This window comes from Cordyceps javanica, chromosome 2 (genome assembly GCF_051103115.1).
Source record: "Cordyceps javanica chromosome 2, complete sequence".
Lineage (NCBI taxonomy): Eukaryota > Fungi > Ascomycota > Sordariomycetes > Hypocreales > Cordycipitaceae > Cordyceps > Cordyceps javanica.
In genome coordinates this window covers 3,889,054-3,917,021 of record NC_139296.1, presented here as the reverse complement: position 1 = coordinate 3,917,021, position 27,968 = coordinate 3,889,054, and the positions used below count along the sequence as shown (strand labels likewise).

Sequence of the window (27,968 nt, the reverse complement as noted above, 5' to 3'; positions counted from 1 at the left end):
ATGTATAGTATCCGTCGCCACCTCCCCCGTCCCCGCCGGATCGTAAACAGTTGTAGCAACTAGCCGGCCTCGTTTGTTTGTGCTGTGCAATCCCCATTGAAGCAATGGTTCCGTTTCCTTCACTCCCCGCCGTCATCACGGCGCCGGCGACTCGCGCCGTCGAGGCCGCCCGAGGTGTCATCGGTGGTCTTACATGGAAGCCGGCCCTGGCCGTCGCACGTCCCGCGCTGCTCTCCCTCCTGTCCAAGATTGAGATTGGTACTCTTCTGCTCGTCGACGAGCCCGCCGGCACCCGACACGTCTTTGGCCAGAAGCTCGACGGCAGCATGGATCTGTCCAATGTCGAGGCCAGCGCAACGCGCCGCGCCACCACCGTGCCTCGAGTCGAGGTCATTGTCAAGAATGACGCCTTTTGGATGCGCCTGTTTCTCTTTGGCGACATGGGATTCTCGGAAGCCTTCATGCTCGGCGACGTCGAATGCCAGGACCTGACGTCCTTCTTCCAAGTATGCCCCTAGCCATGACGAACGCTCCGACTCATGATTCGGCGTGTGCACAGCTAATTTAAAATGCCCACACGCAGCTCTTCATCGCCAACAGAGAACAGCTGGGCGACGGCGTGACTTGGATATCCAGCATATCGGACGCCATTTCGGCCGTGGCTCGTGCCAACAATGCCCTGGGCAGCGCGCTCCTCAACATCTCCGCACATTACGACATCAGCAACGACATGTTTGCCGCCTTCCTCTCCCCCGACATGACATATTCCTGCGCCGTATGGGACCGCCTGGGCGACATCACAAGGACGGACAGCAAAGAGTCGCTGGAGAATGCGCAACTCCGCAAGCTTCACCGCTTCGTCGACGGCTGCCGAATCAAGCCGGACGACCACGTCCTGGAGATTGGCACCGGATGGGGCTCGTTTGCCATTGAGGCTGTGTCCAGGACAGGATGCCGTGTCACCAGCTTGACGCTTTCCAAAGAACAAAAGTCCCTAGCAGAAGAGCGGATAGCGGCAGCCGGGTTACAAGACCGCATCACGGTGCTTCTGTGCGATTATAGAGAGCTCCAACTACCCGACGGCAAACGATTCGACAAGATTGTCTCCATTGAGATGCTCGAGGCCGTGGGGAGGGAATATCTGGCAACATATTTTAGCTGCATCGACAGGTTCCTCAAGGAAGATGGCGGCGTCGCCATGTTTCAGTGCATCACAATGCCGGAATGCCGATGCGAGGCGTATGCGAAAAAGACAGAGTACGCACCATTAACCCCCCCCGCGCGCTTATTAGCATGCATCATTGTCGCTCATCACGTCTCTAGCTTTATTTCGCACTACATCTTCCCGGGAGGTTATCTCCCCTCGACTGCAGAGCTTCTCAAGCACATCACTACGCAGTCCAAGGGGACACTGATTGTCGAAAACGTCGAAAACATTGGCGGCCACTACGCCCGGACGCTGCGCCTGTGGCGGGAGCAGTTCATGGGCACCTTTGAGAGCAAGATCCGGCCGGCTCTTCTGAGACAGCATCCTGACATGACAAAGGAAGCCGTCAATGTTTTCAAAAGAAAGTGGGAGGTGAGCATAATAGTTGCGACGAACCCTGCGAGACGCAAGCCGTGCTAACCAGTGGCAGTACTACTTTACCTACTGCGAGGCAGGTTTCATCACAAAGACCCTCGGCGATGTCATCATTACTGTAGGACGCGAGCGAACACTTGAATTCATGGAGGGCATCCCTCTGTAACGGCCGATCGACAGCGACTTGGTTTTTCTTTTCTGTATACCTTTCATATCATGTGAACGGCTCTCTCTCTCTCTCTCTCTCTCTCTCTCTATACATATATATACATTTTTATGCGCTTTGGTGGGTATCGAGATGCAGCTTATATACACGACTTGTCTTTTTTTCGCGTCATGGTAGATTCTGGCATAAAAAAACAATAACCATATTTTCTTTACCGCTTCTTCTTCTTCTTCTTGGCCATTTTTGTACTTGAGCTGCCCGGCATCGCAGCCGCCGGTTTTGACCCGTATCGATTGGCGTGATCCACGTCAAACTCGGACTTGTTCCGCCGAAACAGCAGCATCGTCACGCGCGCGTCCTCGACGCTGGAGTGGGCGCCGTCCTGGATCTCGACGTCGAGGAGCGTCTGCGCGAGGACGCGCAGCGCCGGCTTGCGCCCGTGGGCGTGGCGCCGGAAGGCGGCGTGGCGGGCCGTGTCGCGGATGTCGCGCGGCGGGTGGCTGAGCCGCAGCGCGTCGAGGTCGTGGCGGACGTCGTGGGCGACGAGGACGCGGCCGTCGAGCAGGGCGGCCACGTCGCGCTGCACGTCGGCAAAGTCGCGCGCGGCGGCCATCTCCCGCGGCGAGACGCCGCTCACGGGCGTGCGCCAGTCCGTCACCCGCTCGCGCGGCCGCACGTACGAGTCGTAGACCTGCCGGCCGTGGAAGTCGACGACGCTGACGCGCGCGAGCGCCGACTCGTGCCCGCCCGGGCCGACCCCGACCATCTCGCAGTCCATGGCGACGTACTTGCCCAGCTCGAGGCCCGGCGTCAGACCCGCGTTGACCTTGTCGTTTTGCCTTGCCATCACCATAGAGCTGTCCCGGGAGCCGAGCTGGTACGCTTCGGCGAGGGCCTCGGGGGAGATGCCGCTCGCCGCGCCCCAGAGAGCGGCCGAGGGGCGCAAGCCGTGCTTTGGCTCATCCTTTGCCATGGCGCTTTGAGCTGCGCCCATCCTGCTGCCGCCGCCGGCGCGACCACTCCCGATGCCGTTTAATCTCTTGAGTACAGACTCCCGCGGGCTCTTACTCGCTGCGCTGACCGATTTGCTGCTGCTGCTGCTGCCGCTTCTGCTTCCGCTTTTCGGCTTCTTAGCCTTTTTGGGGGCACTGGACAAGTCTTGGTCTGCCTTGCGCTTCGCGCTGGGTTTAGACTCTGCTTCGCCCTTGAGTTTTGCCTGGAGTTTTTTCCAGTTGGATGATAGGCTAGCCATGATTTTGTCTCTGGAAATCAATTCATAGCGCTGTTTTCGGCCAAATATGACGCGGTTGACGGTGGTCTGCCAAGCTGGCATTGCTCACGGTAGAGTTTAAAAATCTTGGTTTCGGGCGCGCCTACGATGGGTTAGTTATGTGTGGGCCACACTGGTTGTGTAAGTCTACCAGAGCACAACGACTTGTACAGGGTCATTCCACCTCCAATGTTCTACTTTGTCTCAAAAAAAAATTGAGGAGCAGATGAGTAGTTTTATCTCATCCTGAATAGTTTATGACGAGTAAGACGAAGCATCTGACCCCGCGCTCTTTTTCTGGCGAGCACGTTGCCATGAACGGTTCTCGTAAGCTGATGGGGCGCTGGCTACTGCAAGAACACAACAAAGTACCAAGTGTTTTGTATACTAGTGTTCCTCTTGTTTTCGGAACGATTCAGATCCAGCGTCCGGTTCCTGGACAATCTCTCAATTGCCAGATGATACAGTGATGAGACGTGTGTTGAGAGAAGCCGTTCGCTTTAAGCCATTCTTCACACTGAGCAGCAATAGTAGCACCATCGATCGATTCGGATTAAGTGCCGTAGGTAAGCCCCATTAAAGCGTTTGAAGTCGTCGCAATTGATTTTGGAACATTTCACACAAGTTTTGGGTGATGCATGTATAGGTAGCTTGGCTGCAAGACTGACTCGTTAACTAGTTGCAGGCTTGGGCGTGGGGTCCTTTGTCACCGCCTGCCTAGCTCGACGCCACCCGCCACTTGGTTCGTTTTCTGCCGTTGCGCAAGCACCGTAAAGTCATCCTCTGCATCTCGTTTCTTTCGCGTGCGCATCGCAAGCTCCCTATCGTTTCCATCAATCTTGCCCGCGCCCCGACCACTTTTCATCGAGATGACTGCAGGCCCATCCAATGGAGAGCCAGCTGTCGGCGCTGACGTGCCACGCCTCAAGTCCTTTGCCACGCCCGACACACTAGCAACTGGCGTCATTGCATGGGTTAACAAGGACGGCCAGCCGCGCCGCGCCGAGATTCTGAGCATCAAACAGACCAAGAGCGGCAAGCAATTCTACTGCAACTTTGACAACTTCAACAAACGTCTGGACGAATGGGTCCCTCTGGCACGCATCGACCTGTCGCAGGAGGTCGAGTGGCCGAATCCCGACAAAGACAAGCCTAAAGAGGGCAACAAGAAAAAGGTGCCCTCGGGCGCCATCAAGAAAGCGGCGGTTGCCAAGAAGAACCAAAAGAGGCCCGGAAAACGTGAGGATTCGATAAAATCGGAAGCGACGACACCGCACCCATGGAGCGACTTCGTTGAATCGCAGCGCAAGTCTGCCTCGGTCGGCCCCGACGGCGATTTGCAGGCCCTCGACAGCGCTGGGCCCGGCACGACCCCCGCGGCGACACCAGCCGGCGGTGACGAGATGGACATTGATGAAAAGGAGGAGGACAAGGAGGAGTTCAGCCGCGAGGAGGAAATTGAGAAGCTCAGAACTTCCGGCTCCATGACACAAAACCCGACCGAGGTCTCGCGCATTCGAAATATTTCCAAGGTGCAGTTTGGCAAATTTGATCTGTTTCCCTGGTACTTTTCACCTTACCCGGAGTCGTTCAGCGGCGAGGACATCATCTTCATCTGCGAGTTTTGTCTGAGCTACTACGGTGACGAGTTCTCCTTCGACCGCCACCGTCGCAAGTGCACGCTCCAACACCCACCCGGCAACGAAATATACAGAGACGACTACGTATCTTTTTTTGAGATTGATGGCAGACGTCAACGAACGTGGTGCCGAAATCTGTGCTTGGTGTCGAAAATGTTCTTGGATCACAAGACGTTGTATTATGATGTCGACCCATTCTTGTTTTACGTCATGGCTGCGCGCACCGACAAGGGCTTCCCGTTTGTGGGATATTTCTCCAAAGAAAAGGAAAGCGCAGACGGCTACAATGTTGCATGCATCTTAACATTGCCGCAATACCAGAGAAAAGGCTACGGACGACTCCTCATCCAGTTTTCGTATGAGCTGTCCAAGATTGAAGGCAAGCTGGGGTCTCCCGAGAAACCACTTTCTGATTTGGGACTACTCAGTTATCGTCAATACTGGGCAGAGAACATTCTAGACTTGCTGGTTGGCGCCTGTGAGCGTGGGGAGAAGGTGACAATTGAGGCGATTTCGTCGGCGCTGGCGATGACGACGGTGGACGTGGAGCATACACTGCAGGCAATGAAGATGCAAGTGTACCACAAGAGTGATCACAAGATTGTGATTCCTGAAAAGCTGATTGAGCAGCGAGAAAAGCGACTCCTCAAGCCGAGACGCACTCTGGATCCTGCCAAGGTGCAGTGGAAGCCGCCGGTGTTTACAGCATCTAGCCGTACGTGGGGATGGTAGACGGGGGCGCGCATTCAGCTTGGCGTGGGCAGCAGTGCGCAAACCAGAAATACAATATATCATGATACCCAATTTAGTAAATCAATAAGAATAGTAAAAAGAAGATGGCTGCAGCAAAAAAAAAGTTTGTTTTTATTATGGTGTTGTTTGTTCTAAGAAAAATAGATATCACGGACGAAGAATCTGTACTTGCGTTTTCACCGAAACGGGCAGTAGATGGACTGGAAGTTGAGCTGAGTGATGTTATAGACACCACCCCCAAGCCTATGATCGAACAGCTCATCGTAGCAATCAAGATGTCTGGCCATTCGTCAGCTATATTGTTCAAGACCGGCTGAGGCGAGAGGGCAAGCACATACTGATAGAGTCGGCACTGTGCCCAAGGAGCGACGATGGCTTGGTTCCAGAGGGGCCTGCGAGGTGTTAATGTCCGATGCGGTGACTGGGTGATTTCCCTATATTCTTTGCTTTGCTTTTCCTTTTTCCTTCTTTGTTTCTTTTTCTTCGCTCTTTTGCTCTTTTGTGACATGAGTATCTACACTCACTTTAGAATGCCGAGGTTGGAACAAGGCTGGCCTGCCGCGATATCCCAATACCCCGAGCCCCTGACGGGATTTAAGCGGATCTATACGTTTGTGTATCAGTCTCTGATGCGAGCATGATGGCCAATCAAGATGTCCTTACAGCAACACCACTAGGGAGCGTGATGTCGTCGGCGATGGCACCAAGAGCGACGGCAACGACGCCCATGAGAAGGGTAACGAGACGCATGATGATCTATGCAAGTGTCGACTCACGCATAATTGTCCTGACACCAGGGAAAGATAAATGGAAGCACGGATACGAGAGAAAGAACTCTTGGTTATTTATAGTGACATTCGGGATTTCGCGTCTTCTTACTTCCCGGTAGTAGCGGCTTTACGGCATTTCATCTCCCCATGTTCGGCCCGCCGGCCACGTTTTCGAGGTCCGAGCCACGATGATATGGGATACTTGTCGGAGTACTGATTGTGGTAGTCCATCCCATGGCCTTTCAAAAGAGAACCCTATACTTATTTGGCCCTCTGGGGCTACAACTTGTGTGCCTCCAACTGCATTTAGAGTTTTGTCGGACCTCACGCTTGAAGGGTACCCTGCAGGTGAGCCAATGCCTAATGCAGGTGTCGTCCCAAATAAGCGATGATCTGAGCGTCTGGCATCCGAAGAAGAACGGGATATCGATTGATGGGCCCCCAGTTTCGATATAAATTAGTTGGTCTCATTGGTAGTCAGTGGAAATGCAAATGGCCCGAGGTAATAAACCGGCTAGAGTCGCATCGAGTCGCATCGACCTGGGCGAGGCTCGGATCAGCGTGTCTGTGCTGTGAACTTTTTGTTCCCTATGAGTGATTGGGCAAAAGTCCAGACTCTCCAGACTCCAAGTGCCAGTACGGTAGGCTCCAGAATACAATTGAGTAATGAATAGTGATTATTCAAGACATTCGACCAGTGCAGTTCCAGGCACACGCCAGGGTCGGTGTCAACGGCAAACGGTTCAGCGGCGAACCGAAGATGCCCACTATGACGCGCTAAAATGGAGCCACGCAGCCTCGCCTAAAACCCGCTGGGGCATGCGATGCGCAAAGAGCTCTGAGCTCCTTCCAACCTGCCAACTGCCTGGCACCTGGTTGCTGCCAAGTTGACCAACCATCAGGCTTGTCTCTCCCTCGCGCATATTGTCTCAGCCATACCATTAAACCTGGTTTCTCCGAAAACTTGACGCCGCAGGATTCATCACAGGGCACCCCGTCGTAACTGGCGCCATGGCTGCGCGGTGGCTCGCCGGGTTGCTGGCCGTCGTCGCTGCTGTTTACGCAGACGCCGGGGAGCCAAAGCAAGCTCCTCTTAGCAAGGCTTGTCCTAATTATGCTACTTACGCTACCTACTTGCAGTACGTCTTCATATGCATTATGCGCCGAGACAGTCAAAGGAGGATTCGGAGCAGGAGACCGGGGCGACCATGGTTGGCGCGCGCAGCTAACCTGTCAATAGTCGCCCTCTGAGCACCGGCAAGCTCCAGCTTCCCTTCCAAAGACCTTCTCCCGAATGCCGGACATTTCACTCCGAAGCTATCGAAAAGGTCATACACGACGTCACCTCGCGTATCCAGGACGCAGACCTGGCACGCCTCTTCGAGAACGCCTTCCCCTCGACCACCGACACCACGGTCAGATTCCACAGCAAGGACAAGGACCAGGGCTTCGTCCGCATGACCGGCTCTCGATGGGCCGAGGACGACGACGCCTGGAACGGGCCCCAGAGCTTTGTCATCACCGGCGACATCATTGCTGAGTGGCTGCGCGACTCGACAAACCAGCTGCGCCCGTACCAGGAGCTCGCCGCCAAGGACCCGGCCATCTTCGAGCTGATCCTCGGCGCCATCAACACGCAGTCCGAGTACGTCATCGCGGCACCCTACTGCAACGCGTTTCAGCCGCCGCCCATCAGCGACCTGCCTGTCACGGCCAATGGCCAGGACGATGTCGTCTACCCGGCCTACGAGCCGAGCGCCGTTTTCGAGTGCAAGTACGAGCTTGACTCGCTCGCACACTTCCTCAAGATTGGAAACGACTTTTACGAGCACACGGGCTCCTCCGACTTTGTCACCAAGCGGTGGTTTCTGGCAGTCGAGTCTGTTTTGCAAGTCCTCGAAGAGCAGTCACGACCAACGTTTGACGAGGACGGCCACTACGTGAGAAACAGCTATTCCTTTCAACGCAAGACTACTGCGGGGACTGAGACGCTCAACCTCGGGGGTGTGGGCAACCCTCTCAACGGCGGTACCGGTCTCGTGCGGTCGGCTTTTCGCCCCAGCGACGATGCCACCATTCTCGGCTTCTTCATCCCGGCCAACGCAATGATGTCAGTTGAATTGAGCCGGGCTGCTACCATGCTGAATAAAATTGGCAAAATTTCTGTAGGCACTGAGCTCGAGAAATGGAGTAAAACGATGCGCCAAGGTGTCATGGAACACGGAATCGTTGAGCACAAGATATTTGGCAAGGTCTTTGCGTACGAAGTAGATGGTTTTGGCTCATCCATCATCATGGACGATGCAAACTACCCTTCGCTGCTGGCGTTGCCGTTGATGGGTTTTGTCGACGTCAAGGACCCTGTTTACCAAAATACCCGCAAGATGCTTCTCAGCAAGCGAGGAAACCCATACTACCTTACTGGTAAGGAGTTCAAGGGTATCGGAGGTGAGTTCATATCCCTGTAGCTGCCAGTATTCACAGTGTAGTGCACTCCTAACATACAGAAACAGGTCCTCATATCGGTCTGAGGAATGCGTGGCCCATGAGCTTGCTGGTCCAAGCCCAGACATCTGACGATGACGAAGAGATTATGGAGTGCGTCAACATGGTCCTTGGCGCCTCTCTCAGAGGCCTCGTCCACGAGAGTGTCGATGTCAACTACGTCGCCCAATATACGCGCAGCTGGTTTGCTTGGGCCAATGGTGTTTTTGCCGTGACCATTCTCGACTTGGCCAAGCGCAAGCCTCACCTCATCTTTGGACGTGGCGCGGAGCCCTACCATATCGGCGCGGCCTGAGGGAATAGCGTAGGCATGCTAGAGTAGAAATGAATTGAATGAACTACCCTATGATTTGTTTATACTTGTTTTCTCTTGCGCTTACCTGCGACTACAGGCTGGTATATGGTGAACAGCGAGAGTGGACAACCTCGGCCCCTGCACCACTAGTTGGATTGTGCACATCTGTGACGCAAGAGATGGTGCATCCTGATTTTTGCGTTGACCCAAAGAGGCTTCGGCTGCCTTGAGACCATCGTACATGGATACATTATGTGTGAATTAGGTGTAGGGCTCATTTTCCCTCGTTGATTTTCAAAGTTGTACATGCTGGGTAGGTCATTCTCAAGCCGCCGCCTGCCGGTCCGCTTACAAGCCTGGCAGGAAAGCGGGCATTTGTAGTAGTTGAGGTTTAGATTGTAAAATTTGGATAAAAAGGTCATGTCTTGGAGAGAATATTCGCATGCTGCTAGGTTCACTTTTATAATATATGGTAGAGTTACGATTCTAGACTTATTAATACCCGAAGCTGAAGGTGCTAGCGAGCTAGGTATGCTGGCATCCACATGGGCACCAAACGTGTACTACTGTCTACTACATACCTCATCGCTGGGGACAACCACCATTCACGGCACAAAACATGTCGCAGCTGGTAGCCTTCATCCAGCTACTTTAACCCCCTTTATGATTCATAGGTTTATCTGGCCATCACTCGTTTGTCTTCTTGGGCCATCCGGCACTTTGTTATTTCCACGACAGACAGCTCGCCACCATGGGTGAGCTTGCCGAGTTTCTCGCCCAGAATGACACCAATTTTCGAAAGTACATCTCCTCCGCCCCTCCTTGCTCGTGTGGCCTGTTTCCCCCCCGGCCGGTGCTGATACTCTTTGCCTTGTTACAGAGCCAGGCTACCCGCCCTGTACGCCGACTTCCGACCGCAGCGAACGCTCAACCCCGACGGCTACAGCGCCAACGTGACGGCGTGGCGGCACGCGCTGTCGCTGCTGGCGAGCCGCGGCCTCCTGTCGCAAGGCGCCGGCGCAGACATGCTAGTACTCGACCTCGAAGACTCGCTGCTGCGGAAGCTGGAGAGCCGGCAGTTTGGGCAGCCGCTGGCCCTCGGCACCGTGGTCCGCGAGTCCGTCGCCGCCCACGCCATGTTCCCGCTGCAGACGTTCCTCCAGGCGCAGCAGAGCGTCTTCCAGAGGAGCTGGTCCGGCGTGCCATGGGCCGTCGTGGGCTGGACGCTGCGGCAGATGGGCATCGTGGACCCGTCCAGGGGCGACGACACGCTGCCCAAGGGCCGGTACGTGCTGCTCGAGAACGTGGAGGCGGCGACGAGGCAGTTTAGCGACATCATGGCCGAGCACACGTCCAAATTCGATCGCGTCTTTACAAAGTCACAGTTCTACAACACGTTTGCTTCGGACCTGATTTCCGGTCAGCGGCTGTCCGAGGCGGACATGAACGTGTTGCTGTGCTATCTGTCCCGGGACAAGGGCATCGTAGAGTACGACGGCCGCATCGTGCGGGTCAGGGGCGTCGGGGACCAGGCCGGCATCACAGACGACGACCGAGCCATCGCGTCGCTGAAGGAGGTCACGCTCCGGGTCAAGCACCAGGCCGACCTCCTGAGCGCCCGGATCGACGAGCTCGAGCTGGACGCGAAGCGGGCCCTCGCGCGCAAGAGCAAGGTGTCGGCGCTGGCCGCGCTGCGGCAGAAGAAGGCGGCCGAGCAGACGCTGTCGACGCGCTACGCGACGCTCAGCCAGCTCGAGGAGACGGCCGACAGGATCGAGCAGGCCGCCGACAACGTCGCCGTCGTGCGGGCCCTCGAGGCGTCGAGCGGCGTGCTGCGCGGCCTCAACGCCCGGGTCGGCGCGCCTGACCGCGTCGACGCCGTCATGGACGAGCTGCGCGACCGCGTCGCCGACACGGACGAGCTCGCCGCCATCCTGGCCGAGTCCACCGGCGCGCCCGTCGACGAGGGCGAGATTGACGACGAGCTCGCCGCCATGGAGCGCGAGGCCGAGGCCAAGCAGGAGGAGGAGGCCGAGAAGGAGAAGGAGGAGGAGCGGGAGCAGTCGAGGCGCGCCGACGCGGCCCAGGAGGCCGTCGACAGCCTCCCCGAGGTGCCCGCGGCGTCGCCGCAAAAGCAGCCCGCGAGAGAAAAGTCGCCCACCTCGGAAACTGGCATCGGGAAGCTGTCGCTTACAGAATAGACAGATGGAAAACGTGCGTGGGTGGGTGCGTGCGTGTACAGGTTTTTGTTATATAGACAGGTACCGTCCTCGGAGGAGACGGCACAGGCTGTAATATTAATGCTACATCATTCAATCATTTTTTTCTATGCCACCATGCCACTGCGCGCACCCGCAGTTTTTTTCAAAACTCCCCGTTCCCTTGTGATACCAAACAACCAAAAACGCCGTCCCATTTGGTATAGGAATGGGAAATCTAAAATGCGCACCGCCAAAAAATAATACATGCACACTGCTCCTAGTGTTTTCGACCTGGATAGAGTAAGCCTGTCACGAATACTGCTCCTGCATGACTCCATTGGCTTGGCTTGAGATTGGTTCGAGATCTGCCTCTCCACACACGGTTGTGCTTGCCTTGCCTGCTGCCTCTGTAACCGGCGACGCTCGAACCAACGCGGCGGTCTGCGCATCGTCCGCGGCCCCGTCGCCCCGCGCGTCCTTGTTCTCCTCCGGCTCCGCCGCCGCTTTCTCCTCCTCTTCGGCCGCGGCATCGTCCGCCTTCTTCTGCGCCGCGAGCCTGCTCCTGCGCGCGTTCGCAATCAGGTCCTTGAACGAGTCGTCGTGCCTGGCGGCCCATGCCGCGCCGTCAAAGTCCTTGTCCTTGACGGCGGCGGCGGCGGCCTGCGCGGCGCCGCGACCCGGCGCGGGTGCTTTGCCGCCCTGCGTGCGCTCCCACACGTCCAGGTCGCGCAGCAGCTCGGCGCGCCGCCGCGGCCGCGCGGCGTCGCAGTTGGCGTTCCAGATCGTGAGCCACTCCTTGTGGCGCCGCTCCAGGAGCGGCCGCGGCCCCTGGTTGGAGATGCCAATCTCGGCGAGCTTCTTGCGCAGCGCCTGCTCCTTGAAGATGGAGTAGCTGAGCGACGGCAGCCGTTCGAGCGTGTTCTGCTGCTGGCGCTGCATCTGACCCGTCAGCAGGGTTTGCGGCGTCGGAGCATCGCTGTTGGGTTTTCGTGGGCTTGCTTTCGGGCCGTCGGGTCCGGGGCACGATTCGAGGTGCGAAAAGACTTGCCACTCCTTCATTCTCCGTTGGCACATGGGGCAGGGTACCAGCCCATCACCTTGCAACAGCTTTGTTAGTCACAATGTCGTTGCTTTGCAGAAATCAACGTACTGTTTTCTGGTTCGTAATCCTCGTCCTCAGAGTCCTCGACCACATCCGCGCTCGGCGCAGGTGGTGTAGCCTCAGCGCGGCTACTTATCCTGGCCGAGGACCGTAGGCGCTTTGAGTGCGGCTCGGGTTGTGAGCTCTCGGTGTCGTCGGCCTTTCGCTTTGGCGACTGTTTCTTCTTCTCGACACTGGCGCCACGCGCAAACTTGAGCGCCGCCTCCCTAGCTTCGGAGAATGCGGCAACAGTCTGCTCCATGCACCAGTTGCTCCGAAGCTTCAGCTCTTGATCTGTGGCGCGGCAGAGTGGACACTTGCTGTCGTTGGAGAGCGCACGCCGGATGCATATCGAGCAGAATGTGTGGGCGCACGACGTAATCATGGGAGTTCTGTAAAAGTCTTTGCACACTTCGCATCGTAGTGCCGATTCGACCGCAGACAGGCCGGATAATGGCGTCGAAAGCCAGTCGGTCGAGTCTGCAACATCGTCGGCGGGCATCGTTGGCGCCGCGTGAACAGGACCCTCGAGCCTATCTCAGGATACAGGCGGTATTCAACGGCCCTTGTACGCACTGTGTTCAGACTCTGTAGCACCAGACAGTTATGAATGAGCTATTTGGGCTGAGAAATGTCAATCTGAGATCGCCTGACGGCCAATGTGCAAGCACAGCTAGATTGGCGAAATGACCATGCGCGTTGCGTGAGTGGGCGCCGTATAGTCTATCATCCCACTGAAGTAACGGATACTTAGTGGACGGCGGTCGCTACAAACAGTTCCCCTAACCCGACCGTTAGTGGGCGATGGCGTCACGTGCGGACGCGTTCCACTTCACGCGTCTCCAATATACCTTCTAACCATCTTCTATCACGGTAGGCAAGAGTCGGCGCAACGATATAAGTGTCTTGAATCTCATGAGAGGCGAGATGGATGAGCACAAAAAATTTCTTGCCGATCGCATATTAAGCGAAGAGCGTCCGGTATGTGTGGTTCACTCTCTACCGAATACAGGAGCCTCTATTAACCTGGGTACAGATCACTTATCGTATATTGAGCCGCGCGCTCGATGTCAATGTCAATACGGCAAAGGAGTATGTCCCGAGCCTCAAAATCTGAGAAATCGTCACTGACACAATCTAGAATGCTGTATGATTTCTACAAATACCAGAATGCGCTGCGTGCCGATTCCGTTCATGCCACCTACCTTGTCTATGGAGTCAAGGATCCTGCATTGCAGCCAGATATGGATGTTGAGATGGGTAGCTCTCAGGCAGAGTCTCTCACCGACAATGTTCCAACAAGCACAATGACTCTTGTCAGCGATGACAAACTTCGAGGTTGGCATTAGCTAATCTACTCTCAATTGCATCTTGCTAACAGTCTTCAAGGAACTCTTTCTAAATACACCAAGGTGACTGCTATTCACATTTACAGCTTAGCTCCCAGTCCCCAAAAAGACTTCGTCTTGCTAGCCGACGTTGCCAAATCTATTTCTGAGTACGCCACAAACGAGGATGCCGCCGTCTTATCTGAGAAATATGGTACGATTTACAACCCCCACACACGGCGGAGGGAGCGAAAGAGGAACGTAACAGCGCCGGCTCCCACATCAGCTGCCGTCAAGAAGCCAGAATCCACGATGAAGCCTATTGGGAAACCTACCGCGGCCGTCCAAGTTCCCATGAAGAAGGAGCCTGCGCCGAGCGCGCCTGTCAAGCAGGAGACACCTTTCTCTAGTTCAGCCAAGAGCACACCTGCGCCCAAGAAGAGCGGTGGCGGCGGTATTATGCAATCTTTTGCCAAGGCAGCTTCTAAACCACCAAAGGCCAAGCCAGCAGTGAAGAAAGAAGAGGAGGATAAGGCGATGGCTCTCAGCGATGACGGTGAGGCCGACGCCGACGACATGCCTGCACCGAAGAAGACCGCTGCCGAGACAGAATCTTTGCGGCAAGCAAAGAGAAAGCGTGAAGAGGACCTGCGGCGAATGATGGAGGAAGATGAAGAGGAGGAAGAGGAAGACAAGGACCCAGAAGATGCCGAGATGGAAGAGCCGGAGCCGGAACCAGAGCCAGAGCCGGAACCAATTAAAGAAGAAAAGCAAGAACCAGAGGAGGTTGTTTCTACATCTTCCAATGGCCGTCGTCGTGGCAAGCGTCGTGTAATGAAGAAGAAGCGAATCTTGGACGACCAAGGATATATGGGTAAGCTTACTATCTACAATCACGTCCAGGCCTTTTCTTTTCTAACAAACTGCTAGTCACCATCCAAGAAGCTGCATGGGAGTCCTTCTCTGAAGATGATACTCCGGCGCCTGCGAAGAAGGAAACGTCGACAAGCTCTACACCCACGTCATCAGGCGCAAAGCCCAAGAAAGCGCCGGCAGCCAAAGGCAGCCAAGGAAACATCATGTCGTTTTTTGCAAAGAAGTAGCAATCAGATGTGTAATAATAATGATCATACTTTGGCTTCTGTTTAGGGATTGATCATCGGTGTCTCGCCACTTTTCGCTGCCCCTTCTTCTGATGAGCTCGTCTATACGTGCTGCTTCATGTCTCCGTTTTTACAGAGCACCTGTTTCTCCAGAGCTTTGTAGCGCTCCTTGTTCTGTGCAATACGAACCAATACCTTCTCTAGCCTCTTTATGCCCTCTAGCAAGTCCTCCTCCGCGAGCCACGAGAAGCACAGCCGAAAATGATCGTCAAACGCCGTTTTGGTTTCCTCACCCTGCACAGTGAACATGTTGCCGTATCCAATGATGACGTTCTCCTCCGTGCTGGCCACATGCGCGACCAGGTCCGCCGAGAAGCCCGGCCCCAACTTCAACCACAGAAAATAGCCGCCAAAGGACTTGGCGGCGCCCGTCAGGCTGGACTCACGGTACGTGACGCCGTGCGGCGCGAGGTGCCTGCGCACCGCGTCCAGGAGCAGGCCATGCCGTCGCTGCAGCGCGGGCCGCAGGACCTGGTCGATGTTGCGCTCCAGCTCGCCACTGGCCACGAGATCCGAGAGCATGCCGGCGCAGAGCTGGCTCGGCGCGCCTCCGGATCTTGTCGATCCCGTGCTGGCGAGGCCGGCCACAAAGGCGGGAGATGCCTCGGCCCAACCAGTGCGGACACCGGGACCGGAGATTTTGCTAAAGGAGCCGTTGCTCACGGTGTGCCGAAACCCTTGAGGGTCATTTTCGGCGCACGGCATGGCAAAGTCAATGTCGCAGAGCCGCGGCAAGCTCATCTCCGGGGGACGTTCGACTTTGACGGGGCCTTGGAGCGGCCACTGCAGAAAGTCGTAGACGTCATCGCAAATGATGAGGGCGTCATACTTGCGCGCCAGCCGCACCAGGGCCTCGCGACGAGCAACAGGCATTGACTTGCCCGAGGGGTTGGCGCATGTCGGCACGACATAGATCAAATGCCGGTAGAACTTGCGTTTTGGGTGAGGGAGCTTGGTAGGCTACGAGGAGTTAATCTTGGTTTACAAACGACGACTAACAAGACAGGGGGGGGGGGGAAGAAAAGGGGAGCAATTAAGACATGAAGGATCACAAACCTTGCCGAAATCCTTGCCCTTTTCTTCCTGCTCCAGCGCCTGGATCCTCTCCTCCAGTGCGTCGACGTCGACACCATCGTCGTCCTCGGGCGTGGCCCGCACACGGCCCCCGCCGAAGCCGGCGTCGTTGAAGATGGGGACCGCGAGGTGGTAGACGGGCGCGACGGCCCAGACGGCGCGCGTGGCGTGGACGTCGCTGAAGCTCTGCAGGATGCAAGCGAGGTTCTGGCTGGCGCCGCCGGTGATGCAGATGCGCTCCGCATCCGGGGCGACACGGTAGTGCCGGCCGAGCCAGGCGGCCAGGCCCTGGCGCAGCGGCGCGTACCCCTCGTCGGCGCCGTACTCGAGCACCGGCGTGTACACGGCCGGCCGGTCCGCGCTCAGCACCCGCTGGCAGGCAGCCGCCAGCTGCTCGGCGGGCAGCAGCTCGGGGGCCGGCCAACCACGGAGGAAGTTGATCTGCGTCTTCTGCATGGTGGTTCAGGGGAGGGAGGGGGGGGGGGGGGGTTGGAAAGTCGAGTAACCGCTTGCGCCGTGCTGCTTCGGGGAGGGGGGGCAGGGCAAAACTCGCACCAACTCGGCCTAATGGGTGAGTGGCGCAGCGAAGAATCCCTGGCTAGGCGTTGAACACTAAGTAACTAGCCCGCTTGCACAATAAACTAACGGGGTTCTTAGTGACCAAGTCAATCGTGGCAAGTCCGTCGCCCGAGTGGTCGGCGGGCAGGTGTTATCCACCTCTCCGCTCGCTTTCCCCCAAGTTGCGGACCTTTGTAGAAGTCCGATTGACCCCGTATTGGTTGCGACAAGGCACCTTTTCCGCGGAATGACGAGTACGCGTAACCAATGAGGGTTGTCTACCAGCGCAGAATTGCCGATGCATTAGCACCCTTGTCGGGTGGTGTTCAATGGTGCCGCGGCGTTGCTCAACGAACAATACGTCTCCGGTCCCTGACGCCCCGAGCCGAAGGCACCATCTCTTATAAATACGCTGCCACGTAACTAGGCTGGCTTAGAAGGGGCTCATTGCAAACTATAGCTGCTAATTGACCTGTCTTTTCTTCAGTATATTGATCACAGCGTGTACAAAAATGGCGCAAGTCCAGGGCACTAATGACGAACGCTTCGCGGAGCTTCGCAAGATCTTCCAAGAGCGCCTCGACTCCGGCGACGATCTCGGCGCCTCCATCACCGTGAACATTGACGGCAAGAATGTCGTAGACCTCTGGGGCGGCTACACCAGCAGCGAGCGCAGCCAGCCCTGGGAAGAGAACACCATTGTCAACGTGTGGTCGTCGAGCAAGACCATCATATCCCTCGCCATTCTGATGCTTGTGGACCGCGGCCTCCTCGACGTGCACGAAAACGTCGCCAAATACTGGCCCGAGTTCGCCGCCAACGGCAAGGAGAGCATCAAGGTGCGCCACCTGCTCTCGCACACGTCGGGCCTGAGCGGCTGGGAGGCGCCGCTCGCGCGCGAGGACCTGTACGACCGTGAGAGGGCCACCGCGCTGCTGGCCGCGCAGGCGCCGTGGTGGGAGGCCGGCACCGCCTCGGGCTACCACAGCCTCACCATGGGCTTCCTCCTCGGCGAGCTGGTGGTGCGCGTGACGGGCCGGACCATGCGGCAGTTCGTCGCCGACGAGATCGCCGCGCCGCTCGGGGTCGACTTCCAGCTCGGCGCCCGGGAGGAGGACTGGCCGCGCGTGGCGACGCTCGACACGGGCGGCCAGGGCGACATGGTGCTGCCGCCCGGCGCGCCGGAGCTCACCGTCAAGTCCCTCAACAACCCGATGCCCAACGGCAACCACGCCAACTCGGAGGCCTGGCGGCGGGCCGAGATTGGCGCCGCCAACGGCCACACCAACTCGCGCGCCCTGGCACGGATCATGTCGGCCGTCGCGCTCGGCGGCGAGGTCGACGGCGTGCGCCTGCTGTCGCCCGCCACCATCGACCTCATCTTCCAGGAGCAGGCCCACGGCGTCGACCTGGTCCTCCACAAGAACGTCCAGTTCGGCATCGGCTACGGCATCTGCACCGCGGGCGACTCGGCCACCAACCAGTTCCTGCCCAGGGGCCGCATCTGCTACTGGAGCGGCTGGGGCGGCTCGACCGTCGCGGCCGACACGGAGAGGCGGCTGACCTTTTCGTACACGATGAACAAGATGTGGATAAACGAGGGCACGCTGGGCAACCCAAACACCGTCGCCTACGGTAGAGCCGTCTATGCTGCGCTGGGTGTCAAGGTCGGCACGCTGGAGGCAGAGCCATGAATCAGATGAGCGTGCTGAGCGCGCTGTTACTTCTGCGTTGATATAGAAGACAAACAAACATAGGCATTAGACAGAAGAATCCAAACAATATATCTACCTTATGTGGGCATGGCCATCTCTCATGACGTAGGCATGTGTTTCGGCTCTAGCCCGACTTGGCTGTTGTCTTGTTTTCTTATTTGCCTGTAACTCATCGAAATGCGTGCCAGCTTCTCGCAGTGCTGTGGGATGCGCTGCTCCAGTTCCATGTTGCAACTATCCATCAGTGTATCGAACCTTTGGGTCAACGACCAATGATTCATCTTACATCCAGCTGTATTCCATGCACAGCGAGTCCATGTCTCGCATGATACAAGTCTAACCCCCCTCATGGCCAATGTATTAATGACTTTGGTCGAGTGTAGAGTGATAAGCTTGTACGATAGGTTCTCGAAACGCTCGGTTCCTAAATTCATGCTCAATCAACGCAAAGCTATGGGCAGTGAGCGGTGGCCGAGTGTTGAAAGATGTTATTGACAACTCTGCCAGCTGCGATTGGATCTCGATGGGGCGTTAAACCCCCGTCGTCATCGGGCGGCGTTCCAGACACCCACCATACTTCACAGGCCTTGGGAGCATTATGGTTAATCTTTTGGAATGACGAATGATCGAATATAAAAGTTCATTATTGTACAGGGGCTGAGAAGGAAGAACATGATTCTCTATGTCTATGCAACCGAGGCCCTACTGCAACATGGAGTATGGTTAGTCAATGTGCTGTTCAATTGAAGCCTTCTTGGCTAGTATCAGGAGCTGGGCTATCCACACGCTCAGCGCGAAGTGGTGCTGTTTCTAGCCCCCCGCGAGCAACGATACTGGGTCTTCGCAGGTGCGTATCTGTAAGCGCCTCGCTCTCCTCTTCAATCTCGCTCTGCGACTCGTTGAGAACAGATTCGTCCGTTGCCTCATCTATATGACCAAGTCGGTCCGCAAGCTCACGCTGAAGTCCGTCCACGTAAGCCATGGCGGCGGCGAATTGCGTGACATCGTCTTGCCCTGTCCTCGGACGGTAAGTGTTTTGTGCTTCGGTGAGGCAACGCTGTGCGGGGATGAACTTGGACTGTTCCGCCCACGCCTCCGCGGCCAAAAGGCCCCAGGCGGCAGACTTGCGCCGACGACTACCCCAGTTCCAACTACCGATGCCGGTCTTGGAGGCATAACATATAGCAAGGCGTTCTTTGGTGAGAGCATCGCCTATTCTGCCCGGGATGCGCGACTCTAGTAGTCGTAAGCCCCATCTGCCAGCGTCATCGATGTTCGAGCCGCCTCTTAGACGCAAAAGCTCGAGGCCGAGTGTAAGACTTCGCAAGGCGCCATATGGGCTACTACATCTAGTCTGGTAGGAGTAGAATGCTGACTCGAGCATCTGATCAATGGTCTCCGATCGCGTCTTCGAGGTCAGCTGTTGGGGCATCATGAGCAAGCTAATGGCAGCCATTTCATTAGCCGCGGCATAGTATTTCCACGCCTTTGCTTCGCTGAAGTCTGGTCTTAGTAAATCGTATGTTGAATAAGCCAGTTTCCAGTCTCGTAGCATAAAGGCAAAGTCTGCCAATTTTCGCATGATTGCTTCCGCGGCAGTCGCATGGTAAAATCCCGCAGGGTCATATATGTCCTTATTGCTAGCGCCAACCGAAGTTCGACCTCCGCCGCCGAATCCAGTCCATTTACGCGACAGGTTCATGAATTTGCCAGTAATTCCTCTTCGTCGGGACGCTACTTGATCGTTCCATACCGACATGTGTCTTTCCATGGTAGGAACGATGGATTGTGTGACCATTTCTTTGACAAAAGTGCGGATTGCGGTCGCGTCAGATTCGAATATATACTGGGATGGGTCATCAAAATCTTCGTCGTCTTCACTGCGTTTAATGTCGTAAAGTTCCTCCGATGCAGTCATCCAATCACTACGAGGCAATGGAATGCTGTCGTCATCTGTTTCCGCGCTTTGGCTGGATCGTAGACGTAAAAGATGGCAATGCAGGCCAAGGTGCCGTTTCATCTGTTCAAACAGCGCCATAGACCTTGTAATATCTCCATTTTCCTCATCGTGAACAAGCACGTAATATCGTAAATATTCTCCATCAACCCAAGGAGGCAACCTGTGGTCGCCCTGGTTCGTCTCGGCGTACAGTCGACGCAGTTCTTCGATGGGTGTTTCATTGCGTGAACTAATCGCAACCACGCAGGCGACTGGGTGCGCAAAGGTTTCGTGGGGTGTTATTGGCAGACCGGATAATAGCCGTCGAATGTACAAAGCGTAGTATGGTGATGCACTTTCCACATCAAGTCCTTGTCTTCTCAAAATTTCGTGATTGGGCGACGTTTGGAAAGCGTGTTCCGCGAACGCCAGATGCTTGTCAACCACCGATTCAACACTAGACAATACAGCTTTGTCTCTGGCCGACGCAGACTGTAGACCGTTCTTCTCGTCTATCGAGGATGGCCTCTGACCCGAAATGGCAGGGTCTGGGTGTTCTATGTTGTCCCCAAACTTTGTGAAGCGGATGGAGAAGTCCTCTGCGACGCGGCTGACTCCATTGCTATCGCGCACATTAACCTTGCCTTGTATCCGCTCTCCGAATGGTCGAAGTAGCTCCCATATGCCATTCTTGAATCCCTTTTCGCGAATCATAGCTTCGGTATCTGCCGAGGGGTATACAGCCACGTGAGGGACAAAGGCCCTCAGTACTAGACTGAGCGGCTCTCCGGGACTGTCGCCAGCATTTTCGGGGAGACCGCGCCCCTGACTAACGTCAAACACGGTGTTTGCCAGGTATTGAGAAGGCGAACCGCGACCGGACGGGGACATGGATCGGGAGCCGGGCGGTGAGAGCGTTGAGGCGTAGAGTGAGGCGGCTGACGGGTTGCCCCTACGAAACGGTAGCGAGATGTCACTCTGCGACATGGAAAGGGGATCACCCGCAGGAACGACCTGCCCTCTCTTCGGCACCTGAAGCACAGAGGCCGCTGTCGGGAGTGTCTTGATCGGCTCCGTGGGCGGCTCATCTCGTCGAGGTTGCGCCATGGGAGGCGGATTGGGCGGCGCTACGTCCGGGCCGAGCTTCGTTGTGTGTTTGGACGATGCATGTGGCGTGACAAGAAGAAGCAAGGGTGCGCGCTATGCTTTTTCTGTAAGTGATTCATTCGGCATGTTATTTTGGCAGACAAAAATAGGCAAAAGCCGTTGGAGTGGCGCGCGATCGGGTTATCTCCTACTCCCGGGAATCTTTGGGAACACGTTCCTGGCCAAGCTGCCGCCCGACGCCATCCCACATTGCTCTAGCGGGGCACAGCTGCGGCCAGGTTTCTTGATAGCTGCATATTGTCACTGCCAACCGATGGCGCAACAGTTGCAGCTTTTTTTTTTCCCGCCTGTACCAAGACTTCCAATCAAAAGCTTGTCAATTCTGATTGCCGTTGATCACTCTATAAATAATGCCTTCTGACTTGTCAAATTATCTTGCCTCCAAATATCTCGTCGCCGATGCGAAGCCAAAGAAGAAGAAGCGCAAGCAAGCTGCAGCATCCAGCGGCCTGCTGATAACCGACGACGACGACGGCAGCTGGGGTCAAGCAGCACAGGCCGATGAAGATGCCGAGGACGGGCCTGTGACGGTGTCAGGCGCGTCTGCGGAATTCCGTCGAGCGAAGAAGAACAATTGGAAGACCCTGGGCGGAGGCGTTGCGAACAAGGACAAGGATGAGGCGGCGGCCGCGGACGCGATCCTAGCTTCGGCCGCGGCCGAATCTGCGGCCGCAAGAGCAGAAGACGAAGAGATGCCCTTGGTGGAGGAAGCAGATATCAGCGTCGCCAAGATGAGCGACGGCACGCACGCGGGCCTGCAGTCCGCGGTCACAGTCTCGGCGCAGCTGCGACGGCGACAGCAGGAGGAGCGCAAGGAGTTTGAGCGGCACCGCAGAAACGCCAAGGAGGAGGAGACGGTGTACAGAGACGCGACCGGCCGGCGGATCGACATCTCCATGAAGCGCGCCGAGGCGCGCCGCGCGGCCGCCGAGGCGGAGGAGAAAGAGAGGCTGGCCAAGGAGGCCCTCAAGGGCGAGGTGCAGCAGGAGGAGGCGCGCCGCCGCCGCGAGCAGCTCGAGGACGCCAAGCTGATGCCCCTCGCCAGGACGGCCGACGACGAGGAGATGAACAGGGAGCTCAGGGAGCAGGCGAGGTGGAACGACCCCATGACGCAGTTCATGAGCGGCAAGGAATCCGCGGCCAAGGGCAAGTCCAAGCGGCGACCAGTCTACGCGGGCGCGGCGCCGCCCAATCGCTACGGCATCAAGCCCGGTTATCGCTGGGACGGCGTGGACAGAGGCACAGGCTTCGAAGCGGAACGATTCAAGGCCTTGAACCGGAGAAAGAGAAACGAGGGGCTCGACTACGCATGGCAGATGGATGAGTAAAAGAGGCAAAAAGACAAGAACGAAATGAAGAATAGATACCCGCTGTCAGTTGGATGAGGTCATCTTAGTCAACACTGCCAACAGCACCACAATGGCATCATGTAACATCAATTACTACTGTGAAATAATGCATGAATTAAATAAATCTACGGCAAAGTCTGTGCCCCTGCCAGTCGTCCGGACCGTGAGATGCGAGAAGGGTCAGAAATGAGCTAGCACAACGCCACTACTTAAGAAACAGAACTCTGCTTGCGCATGTTTGCAATCTCGACTTGCACGTGCTACTTGCGCTTGCGCAGAAGCTTATCGGGCCCATATTCGCAGAGCCGGGTGACAAGTTTGATCCAATCGGCCTTGGCCATTTGACCGGGCTTAATGCCGACGCGAGACTGGAACGGCTTGATGAGCTCGACAATGCTGATGCCGCCATCGGGAATCTTCTCCAGAATCTCCCATGGCTCTATACCTGCAGACGAGGGCGGCGGTGATGCACCTACTGTACCAGTCAGCTCCAAAGTGGATAGAGAAGCCGTCAAGGCACAAGACTTACCAGCAGGGATAGGGCTTCCAGCCCGAGACGCGGTTGGCGTCCCCTTGGCGCTACCTACGAGCTTAATCTTCTTTCTGGGGCCAGCGCCGTCTGACATTTCACCAGCCGTGGCCTCACCATCACTAGTAGATCCAGCGCCAAGCTTCTTCTTGAGTGCAGCGCCGGGAACGGGTGTTCCGGCGCGACTACCAGGTGCTGTGACTGCCGTCTTTTTCATCTTCTTACGTGATGACTCGTTGCCGCTAGATTCGGAGAGTGCAGGGGATCCTGCCCGCTTCAGAGACTTGCCCTTCTTGTCCCCATGCTTGTGTTTGCCTTGTGGTGTGGTAGAACCTTGCGCGCCTGACACCTTGGGCTTGCCTTTGTCGTCCTTTTCGTCCTTATTGTCGCCATCCTTCTTTTCGTCTTCTTTCTGATCCTCATTCTCTTCATCCGAGGAGTCATCATCCGACTGCAACATGTTAGCATTGTTGGAACAGAATGCGGTTCGACAGAAGGCATACAGAGCTGCTCCAAGGGTTGTCCTCAGAATTGTCACTTTCATATATGTCTTCGCGATCTCTCTTGATGAGCGCTTTTCGGGTGGCTTTGCCAAATTTTTGGCGTTCTAGCTCCTCTTTCAGCTGTTGCTGAAGCTCTTGGTCAACCTGGCCCTCATCTCCATCACCAAACAAATTAGCACCGAGCTGTTCGCGTCGGATTCGGTCCTTGGAATCTTTTGTGTCCTCGTCATCATTGCGTTCAAACATGGGCGCTTCATCGTCATCCTGAAATTCGTCTCCAGACATGTCGATCTCGTCATGCTCCATCTTTTCTGCCCGCGACGCTGCCTTGAAGGTATCACTTTCAGTTTTGATCATCCCCGAGCCGTACAGCATTCGTCGCGTAGCTGCCAGATCCTGCTGACCAGTCTTCTTCTCTTCATCCTTCATTACCCATCTACCAACGTCAACCTTTCTGTTCATGTACTCTTCCGCCTGATCAATAGTGAATGCTTGAAAGTGCGGCTTTGCCGTGAAACGATACCACTTCTCCAGCGGTACCATGCGGAAGACGGACTGGTCAATCACGAATGCAACGCTAGATTCGGAGAGGGCCGCAACGTAAGAGCCAACCCAAACATTCTTGCCATCGACATCCTCGAGATGCCATGGTAAGGCCTCTTCATAACGTAAATCGGATTCCTTCTTCGCGGCAGCAGTGCGTGGCCCTCTGTTGAATACTGTCCGCTCCTCCTTTTGCTTCTTTGGTTTTTTGGGCACCACTTCTTTGGCGACAGGCGCGATCTTGGCTTGGTTAACGGCACGTTGCGCCTCCTTTTCCGCCTTGATCTGTGCCAGCCTCTCTTTTTCTTGCTCATCAACCGGGGGGCGCTGGGGTAGTTCTTCTTTGACCACTCTCCCTGGCGGAGGTAGACGAGCGTCTCGCCGGTGCAGGGTTACGGGCCGCGCGAACTCGTCTTGATCGGTCGGGTCGATAGGCTTCCCATCGGACTTGGTCGAAGATAGCTTCATTAGATGATAGCGAATTCCGTCTAGCAGTGCCTTTTTGGTCGTCATGATTGGGATATCGGTGTATTGGTACGGTGGGGGCGGCTCGGACCATCCGCCATACTGTTTGCGCAGCTCCTCGAGACTTTGTCGATTACCATTCGGCGCGTTTGCTCGTGAAGGACCAGCGGCTATCGTCGCTGACGAGGGCTTCTGTCCTGGCGGTTTGGCAGTGGCAGAGGGGGTCGGGCGAGGCCTCGGGCGCATCGGGCGCAGAGGATTCGGCTTCCTTTTGGGGGGCCCATTTGCGGCTTTGGGCGGTGGAGCGCTCATTTTGGCTGCAGAGAACGATGAAAGTCGTAATCAGTGATGGAAATAGCGAGTGAAGTGCGTCGCCGAGTGATTGCGCTGAGCAGCAGGCAGAATCAGACGCTCACACGTGGACCCGTAGCGGCGCGTGCTAGCGTCGCACCGCCTGCGCGATGTGGTGGTTGTACGACGGCAATTGAGCTGTACGGAGTGATGCCTCGGATATCACTGCGTGGTATATACGAGTTTGACGGTTTGGCCGCGTGGTGGTGGATGAAGGATCACGGTGGTTGCCTGAGAGAAGTACGTGTGGTAGCAAACACGATGACGCTGGAGCTAAGTTACTTAGTTGGTGTGCTTTTTGGGGGGCCAGCGCATGCGGCGAGAGCTGAGCGCTGACCATGTTCCACGCCTTGAGACTTGCAAGGAAGAAGTTTAGTGACTGATTTGGCCTAGCTTGCGGATATAGCTCGCCCTATTAGATATTTTCTCTAACTAAACGATATTATAGGTATAATATTGATATACGTATGTGAACTTGTTCTAAGATGATTAAAAATACAAGATGCATTCTGTGTTTTTAAATAGTCACCTCAGTATATACTCGTCTACTCCGTACTCTAAGCAGCATATCTACTACTTTTGCTAATGCAACGCTTTTGACTAAAAAGGTTGTTATTTTTATATTGGTTTTAACTGTTATAATGTGCCTAAAAGTGGGGGCGGGCACGGTTAATCTAACGCATTTCTCAAGATGCATCATGATCCTGGCTCTGAATAATCCGCCCTTATTGGAGTGGTTTCGGCGGCTCACTTACAACCTCAAGCAGCGGACCGCCTGATATCAATTCACATGAGCGTCCGCTCGGGTAAAAGCGCGTCCCACCGCGCAGCCATACGCAAAAACACGCCGGACAAGGACGCCGCCGGTTCTACATATAGCAAATTGTTGAGCCCCTTGGTCTCTACGGCACTGCATGATCTCAACTACTTTGACCATCACGATCCCAAGATATCAGACAACGAACTGAGAGGACGCCTGGAAAAGTTCTTGCAGAGTAACCAGCACATCAAGTCGGTTCGCAGAGTCGTCTGTGAGTGTCGATCACTTGATGTCAACAATGAGGCAGTGTCGCAAATCAGGGCCTGGGAGAGGAGCGCCGGCCGCTCACCCTCCATCGCGACCTCGCGAAGGAGTATCGAGCATCCGGTGCAGACTAGTGTGCCAGCCCCCGTTTGCGAAAAGTGCCAAGAGGTGAACCTGGTTGAGGGGCTCTTATCCGAGGACATTGAAGCATCGCCTTGTGAGTCCCTCCTTGTTGCCACGGCAGGAACACGCGCCATTGCTGACAGTCAACCATAGCAAACCCCCGGATGCCCGTGCTCGTACCATTTTTGGTGCAGCACCACGTCTGTCTAGCCGTGCAGAGCGCCATGGAGGCCGTCTGCTTCGCCGTCGTGCAGAGTCACAGGCCCAAACTCCTGCGCGAGCGCCGATGGGACTGCCCCGAGGCCGCGAGCCTCCCCGCCTGGCTTGATGCCATCAGCAGCGGCCTCGACGACTCGGCCCTGCCGGCGCATATTTTCGGCGACTGGCGCGCGCGTTGCGCCCTGGCTCTGCACGAGGCCGCCGTTGAGCGCCGCCGCCTGTCCTACGACGTGCTGCGGCAGGGAATCCGCGCCGTGCTCGGCATCATGCAGTCGTTGCCGGCCGAGACGCTCGCGCCCGCTCAAGTCTACGCGCAGAACGTGTGCCTCGTCGCCAGGCAGCTCCGCGACCAGATGCGCGGCCTCGAGTCCATCGCCAGCGAGTGCCAAGCCTCGCTCGACGAGAACCTCGCTCAGATTGCGGCTAGGCGGGCCGAGCTCGACCTCGAGGAGTCCAAGGCCCGGCAGCAGGCCCGAGACGCAATGGCCGAGTACGAGGCCAAGTGGGACGCCGAGTACAAAGCGACCATGTCAGCACAGGAGACATTCTAGTCACGGCAAAGCTGACAAAGATTGTGGCGAGGATGGCAAAGGCAAGGAACTCGCGATGGCGCAGTGCCAACTTGTAGCAGAATGAGAAGTCAACCAAATTACTGTCGAGCATAGATCTCATCAGACCAAGGCGAGTTTGGGCCTGCTGGGCTATATTTCGTCGTCAGATGTCTATTAGCCCAAATTTATCAAACTTGGCACAGTCATATTCCGTCTACAGATTATCGTTTTCTTTTTCGCATGACGCAACTCACCCGGGAGTTTTGCGTTGACATGTGCGCCATCTGTCTGTCTACTTGGCGGTTTATTATCGAGTTCTGGCTCCAACTACACGGCCAAACTCGGAGCTTCTACAACACCCCTTGAAGATGATATGATGTTTGCTCCACGAGGTTCAATCCATAAGCACGGGGGATGAGCATGGATCGCCCACATGGCCATCAACGGCCGACAAAAGGGGTAAGGCAACTCCGTCTCGCATTATCTAGAGTGGCCAGGTAATAGACAGAGACTGCTTCTTACACTACATGAGTAGAATGAGCAAAGCTGGTGCCAAATAGTTGATGGAAGTCCCCAACAGCCTCAATAAGCTTTAAATCAAAATCCGTCAGAAATTACAGATTTTTGTGTGATTTGGCGGCTGGCCCCAATATGGGCTTGATAAAACGATTTATGCTGGTCTTGGTGTGGCCGTCTCTCACAGATTCCTTGCTCTCGTAGAGCAGATGAATAGTATTAATTATGACGCTGGTATGGCTAGCCAGCGTACGTGGCCGGGGCTGATTCCTTTCAGCATCAAGTGTCTTGGCTCGGGAGTCAATTCCAATATGCCAAGAAATGAATTTTTTAAAAGATAGTTATAAGTATGATGCTCGGTATATGTCAGAAAACACCCGCTGCCGCCTTGGCAGATGGCAGAAGTTGTACTTATTACTTAGCTTTTATTACCTAGGTAGTTACTCAGTACCTACTCCGTAGGTACCTTATAACTTATTGGTAGCAAGTCACACCCCACTGTAGGTAGAACCAGTTCTGGTGCTGGCC

The 27,968-nt window shown here is 55.9% G+C and overlaps 14 protein-coding genes across 14 annotated transcripts; 8 read left to right on the top strand and 6 right to left on the bottom strand.

Annotated features, from left to right (window-relative positions):
* Positions 1 to 104: 104 nt before the first annotated feature.
* V2A60_003684 (uncharacterized protein) lies at positions 105 to 1,748 on the top strand (the record flags this gene model as incomplete). Its single annotated transcript, XM_083255011.1, has 4 exons — positions 105 to 506; positions 584 to 1,257; positions 1,324 to 1,579; positions 1,638 to 1,748. 4 exons carry the CDS (start codon positions 105 to 107, stop codon positions 1,746 to 1,748), a joined length of 1,443 nt encoding a protein of 480 aa, XP_083111137.1.
* A 211-nt stretch (positions 1,749 to 1,959) lies between these two features.
* Positions 1,960 to 3,081, bottom strand: V2A60_003683 (3'-5' exonuclease; the record flags this gene model as incomplete). The annotated part of the gene is made up of 1 exon (XM_083255010.1): positions 1,960 to 3,081. The coding sequence occupies one exon, from the start codon at positions 3,079 to 3,081 to the stop codon at positions 1,960 to 1,962; it is 1,122 nt and encodes a 373-aa protein (XP_083111136.1).
* An 806-nt stretch (positions 3,082 to 3,887) lies between these two features.
* V2A60_003682 (NuA4 histone acetyltransferase complex catalytic subunit ESA1) lies at positions 3,888 to 5,390 on the top strand (the record flags this gene model as incomplete). The annotated part of the gene is made up of 1 exon (XM_083255009.1): positions 3,888 to 5,390. One exon carries the CDS (start codon positions 3,888 to 3,890, stop codon positions 5,388 to 5,390), a length of 1,503 nt encoding a protein of 500 aa, XP_083111135.1.
* A 197-nt stretch (positions 5,391 to 5,587) lies between these two features.
* V2A60_003681 (uncharacterized protein) lies at positions 5,588 to 6,161 on the bottom strand (the record flags this gene model as incomplete). The annotated part of the gene is made up of 4 exons (XM_083255008.1): positions 5,588 to 5,690; positions 5,750 to 5,803; positions 5,936 to 6,015; positions 6,075 to 6,161. 4 exons carry the CDS (start codon positions 6,159 to 6,161, stop codon positions 5,588 to 5,590), a joined length of 324 nt encoding a protein of 107 aa, XP_083111134.1.
* A 1,031-nt stretch (positions 6,162 to 7,192) lies between these two features.
* Positions 7,193 to 8,981, top strand: V2A60_003680 (glycoside hydrolase family 125 protein; the record flags this gene model as incomplete). The annotated part of the gene is made up of 3 exons (XM_083255007.1): positions 7,193 to 7,320; positions 7,422 to 8,629; positions 8,695 to 8,981. The coding sequence occupies 3 exons, from the start codon at positions 7,193 to 7,195 to the stop codon at positions 8,979 to 8,981; spliced, it is 1,623 nt and encodes a 540-aa protein (XP_083111133.1).
* A 751-nt stretch (positions 8,982 to 9,732) lies between these two features.
* Positions 9,733 to 11,182, top strand: V2A60_003679 (Snf7-domain-containing protein; the record flags this gene model as incomplete). Its single annotated transcript, XM_083255006.1, has 2 exons — positions 9,733 to 9,782; positions 9,862 to 11,182. The coding sequence occupies 2 exons, from the start codon at positions 9,733 to 9,735 to the stop codon at positions 11,180 to 11,182; spliced, it is 1,371 nt and encodes a 456-aa protein (XP_083111132.1).
* A 309-nt stretch (positions 11,183 to 11,491) lies between these two features.
* V2A60_003678 (uncharacterized protein) lies at positions 11,492 to 12,825 on the bottom strand (the record flags this gene model as incomplete). Its single annotated transcript, XM_083255005.1, has 2 exons — positions 11,492 to 12,279; positions 12,333 to 12,825. The coding sequence occupies 2 exons, from the start codon at positions 12,823 to 12,825 to the stop codon at positions 11,492 to 11,494; spliced, it is 1,281 nt and encodes a 426-aa protein (XP_083111131.1).
* Positions 12,826 to 13,250: 425 nt separating this feature from the next.
* Positions 13,251 to 14,754, top strand: V2A60_003677 (DNA polymerase subunit Cdc27; the record flags this gene model as incomplete). The annotated part of the gene is made up of 5 exons (XM_083255004.1): positions 13,251 to 13,304; positions 13,360 to 13,415; positions 13,465 to 13,661; positions 13,713 to 14,525; positions 14,582 to 14,754. The coding sequence occupies 5 exons, from the start codon at positions 13,251 to 13,253 to the stop codon at positions 14,752 to 14,754; spliced, it is 1,293 nt and encodes a 430-aa protein (XP_083111130.1).
* Positions 14,755 to 14,856: 102 nt separating this feature from the next.
* V2A60_003676 (pyridoxal phosphate-dependent transferase) lies at positions 14,857 to 16,344 on the bottom strand (the record flags this gene model as incomplete). The annotated part of the gene is made up of 2 exons (XM_083255003.1): positions 14,857 to 15,774; positions 15,871 to 16,344. 2 exons carry the CDS (start codon positions 16,342 to 16,344, stop codon positions 14,857 to 14,859), a joined length of 1,392 nt encoding a protein of 463 aa, XP_083111129.1.
* A 614-nt stretch (positions 16,345 to 16,958) lies between these two features.
* Positions 16,959 to 18,140, top strand: V2A60_003675 (beta-lactamase/transpeptidase-like protein; the record flags this gene model as incomplete). The annotated part of the gene is made up of 1 exon (XM_083255002.1): positions 16,959 to 18,140. The coding sequence occupies one exon, from the start codon at positions 16,959 to 16,961 to the stop codon at positions 18,138 to 18,140; it is 1,182 nt and encodes a 393-aa protein (XP_083111128.1).
* Positions 18,141 to 18,900: 760 nt separating this feature from the next.
* On the bottom strand, positions 18,901 to 21,207 carry V2A60_003674 (ER-golgi trafficking TRAPP I complex 85 kDa subunit-domain-containing protein; the record flags this gene model as incomplete). The annotated part of the gene is made up of 1 exon (XM_083255001.1): positions 18,901 to 21,207. The coding sequence occupies one exon, from the start codon at positions 21,205 to 21,207 to the stop codon at positions 18,901 to 18,903; it is 2,307 nt and encodes a 768-aa protein (XP_083111127.1).
* Positions 21,208 to 21,617: 410 nt separating this feature from the next.
* Positions 21,618 to 22,595, top strand: V2A60_003673 (Pre-mRNA-splicing factor of RES complex-domain-containing protein; the record flags this gene model as incomplete). Its single annotated transcript, XM_083255000.1, has 1 exon — positions 21,618 to 22,595. One exon carries the CDS (start codon positions 21,618 to 21,620, stop codon positions 22,593 to 22,595), a length of 978 nt encoding a protein of 325 aa, XP_083111126.1.
* A 281-nt stretch (positions 22,596 to 22,876) lies between these two features.
* V2A60_003672 (transcription factor IIF subunit TFG1) lies at positions 22,877 to 24,968 on the bottom strand (the record flags this gene model as incomplete). The annotated part of the gene is made up of 3 exons (XM_083254999.1): positions 22,877 to 23,088; positions 23,146 to 23,596; positions 23,649 to 24,968. The coding sequence occupies 3 exons, from the start codon at positions 24,966 to 24,968 to the stop codon at positions 22,877 to 22,879; spliced, it is 1,983 nt and encodes a 660-aa protein (XP_083111125.1).
* Positions 24,969 to 25,797: 829 nt separating this feature from the next.
* V2A60_003671 (uncharacterized protein) lies at positions 25,798 to 26,924 on the top strand (the record flags this gene model as incomplete). The annotated part of the gene is made up of 2 exons (XM_083254998.1): positions 25,798 to 26,248; positions 26,308 to 26,924. 2 exons carry the CDS (start codon positions 25,798 to 25,800, stop codon positions 26,922 to 26,924), a joined length of 1,068 nt encoding a protein of 355 aa, XP_083111124.1.
* Between the last annotated feature and the right edge of the window lie 1,044 nt (positions 26,925 to 27,968).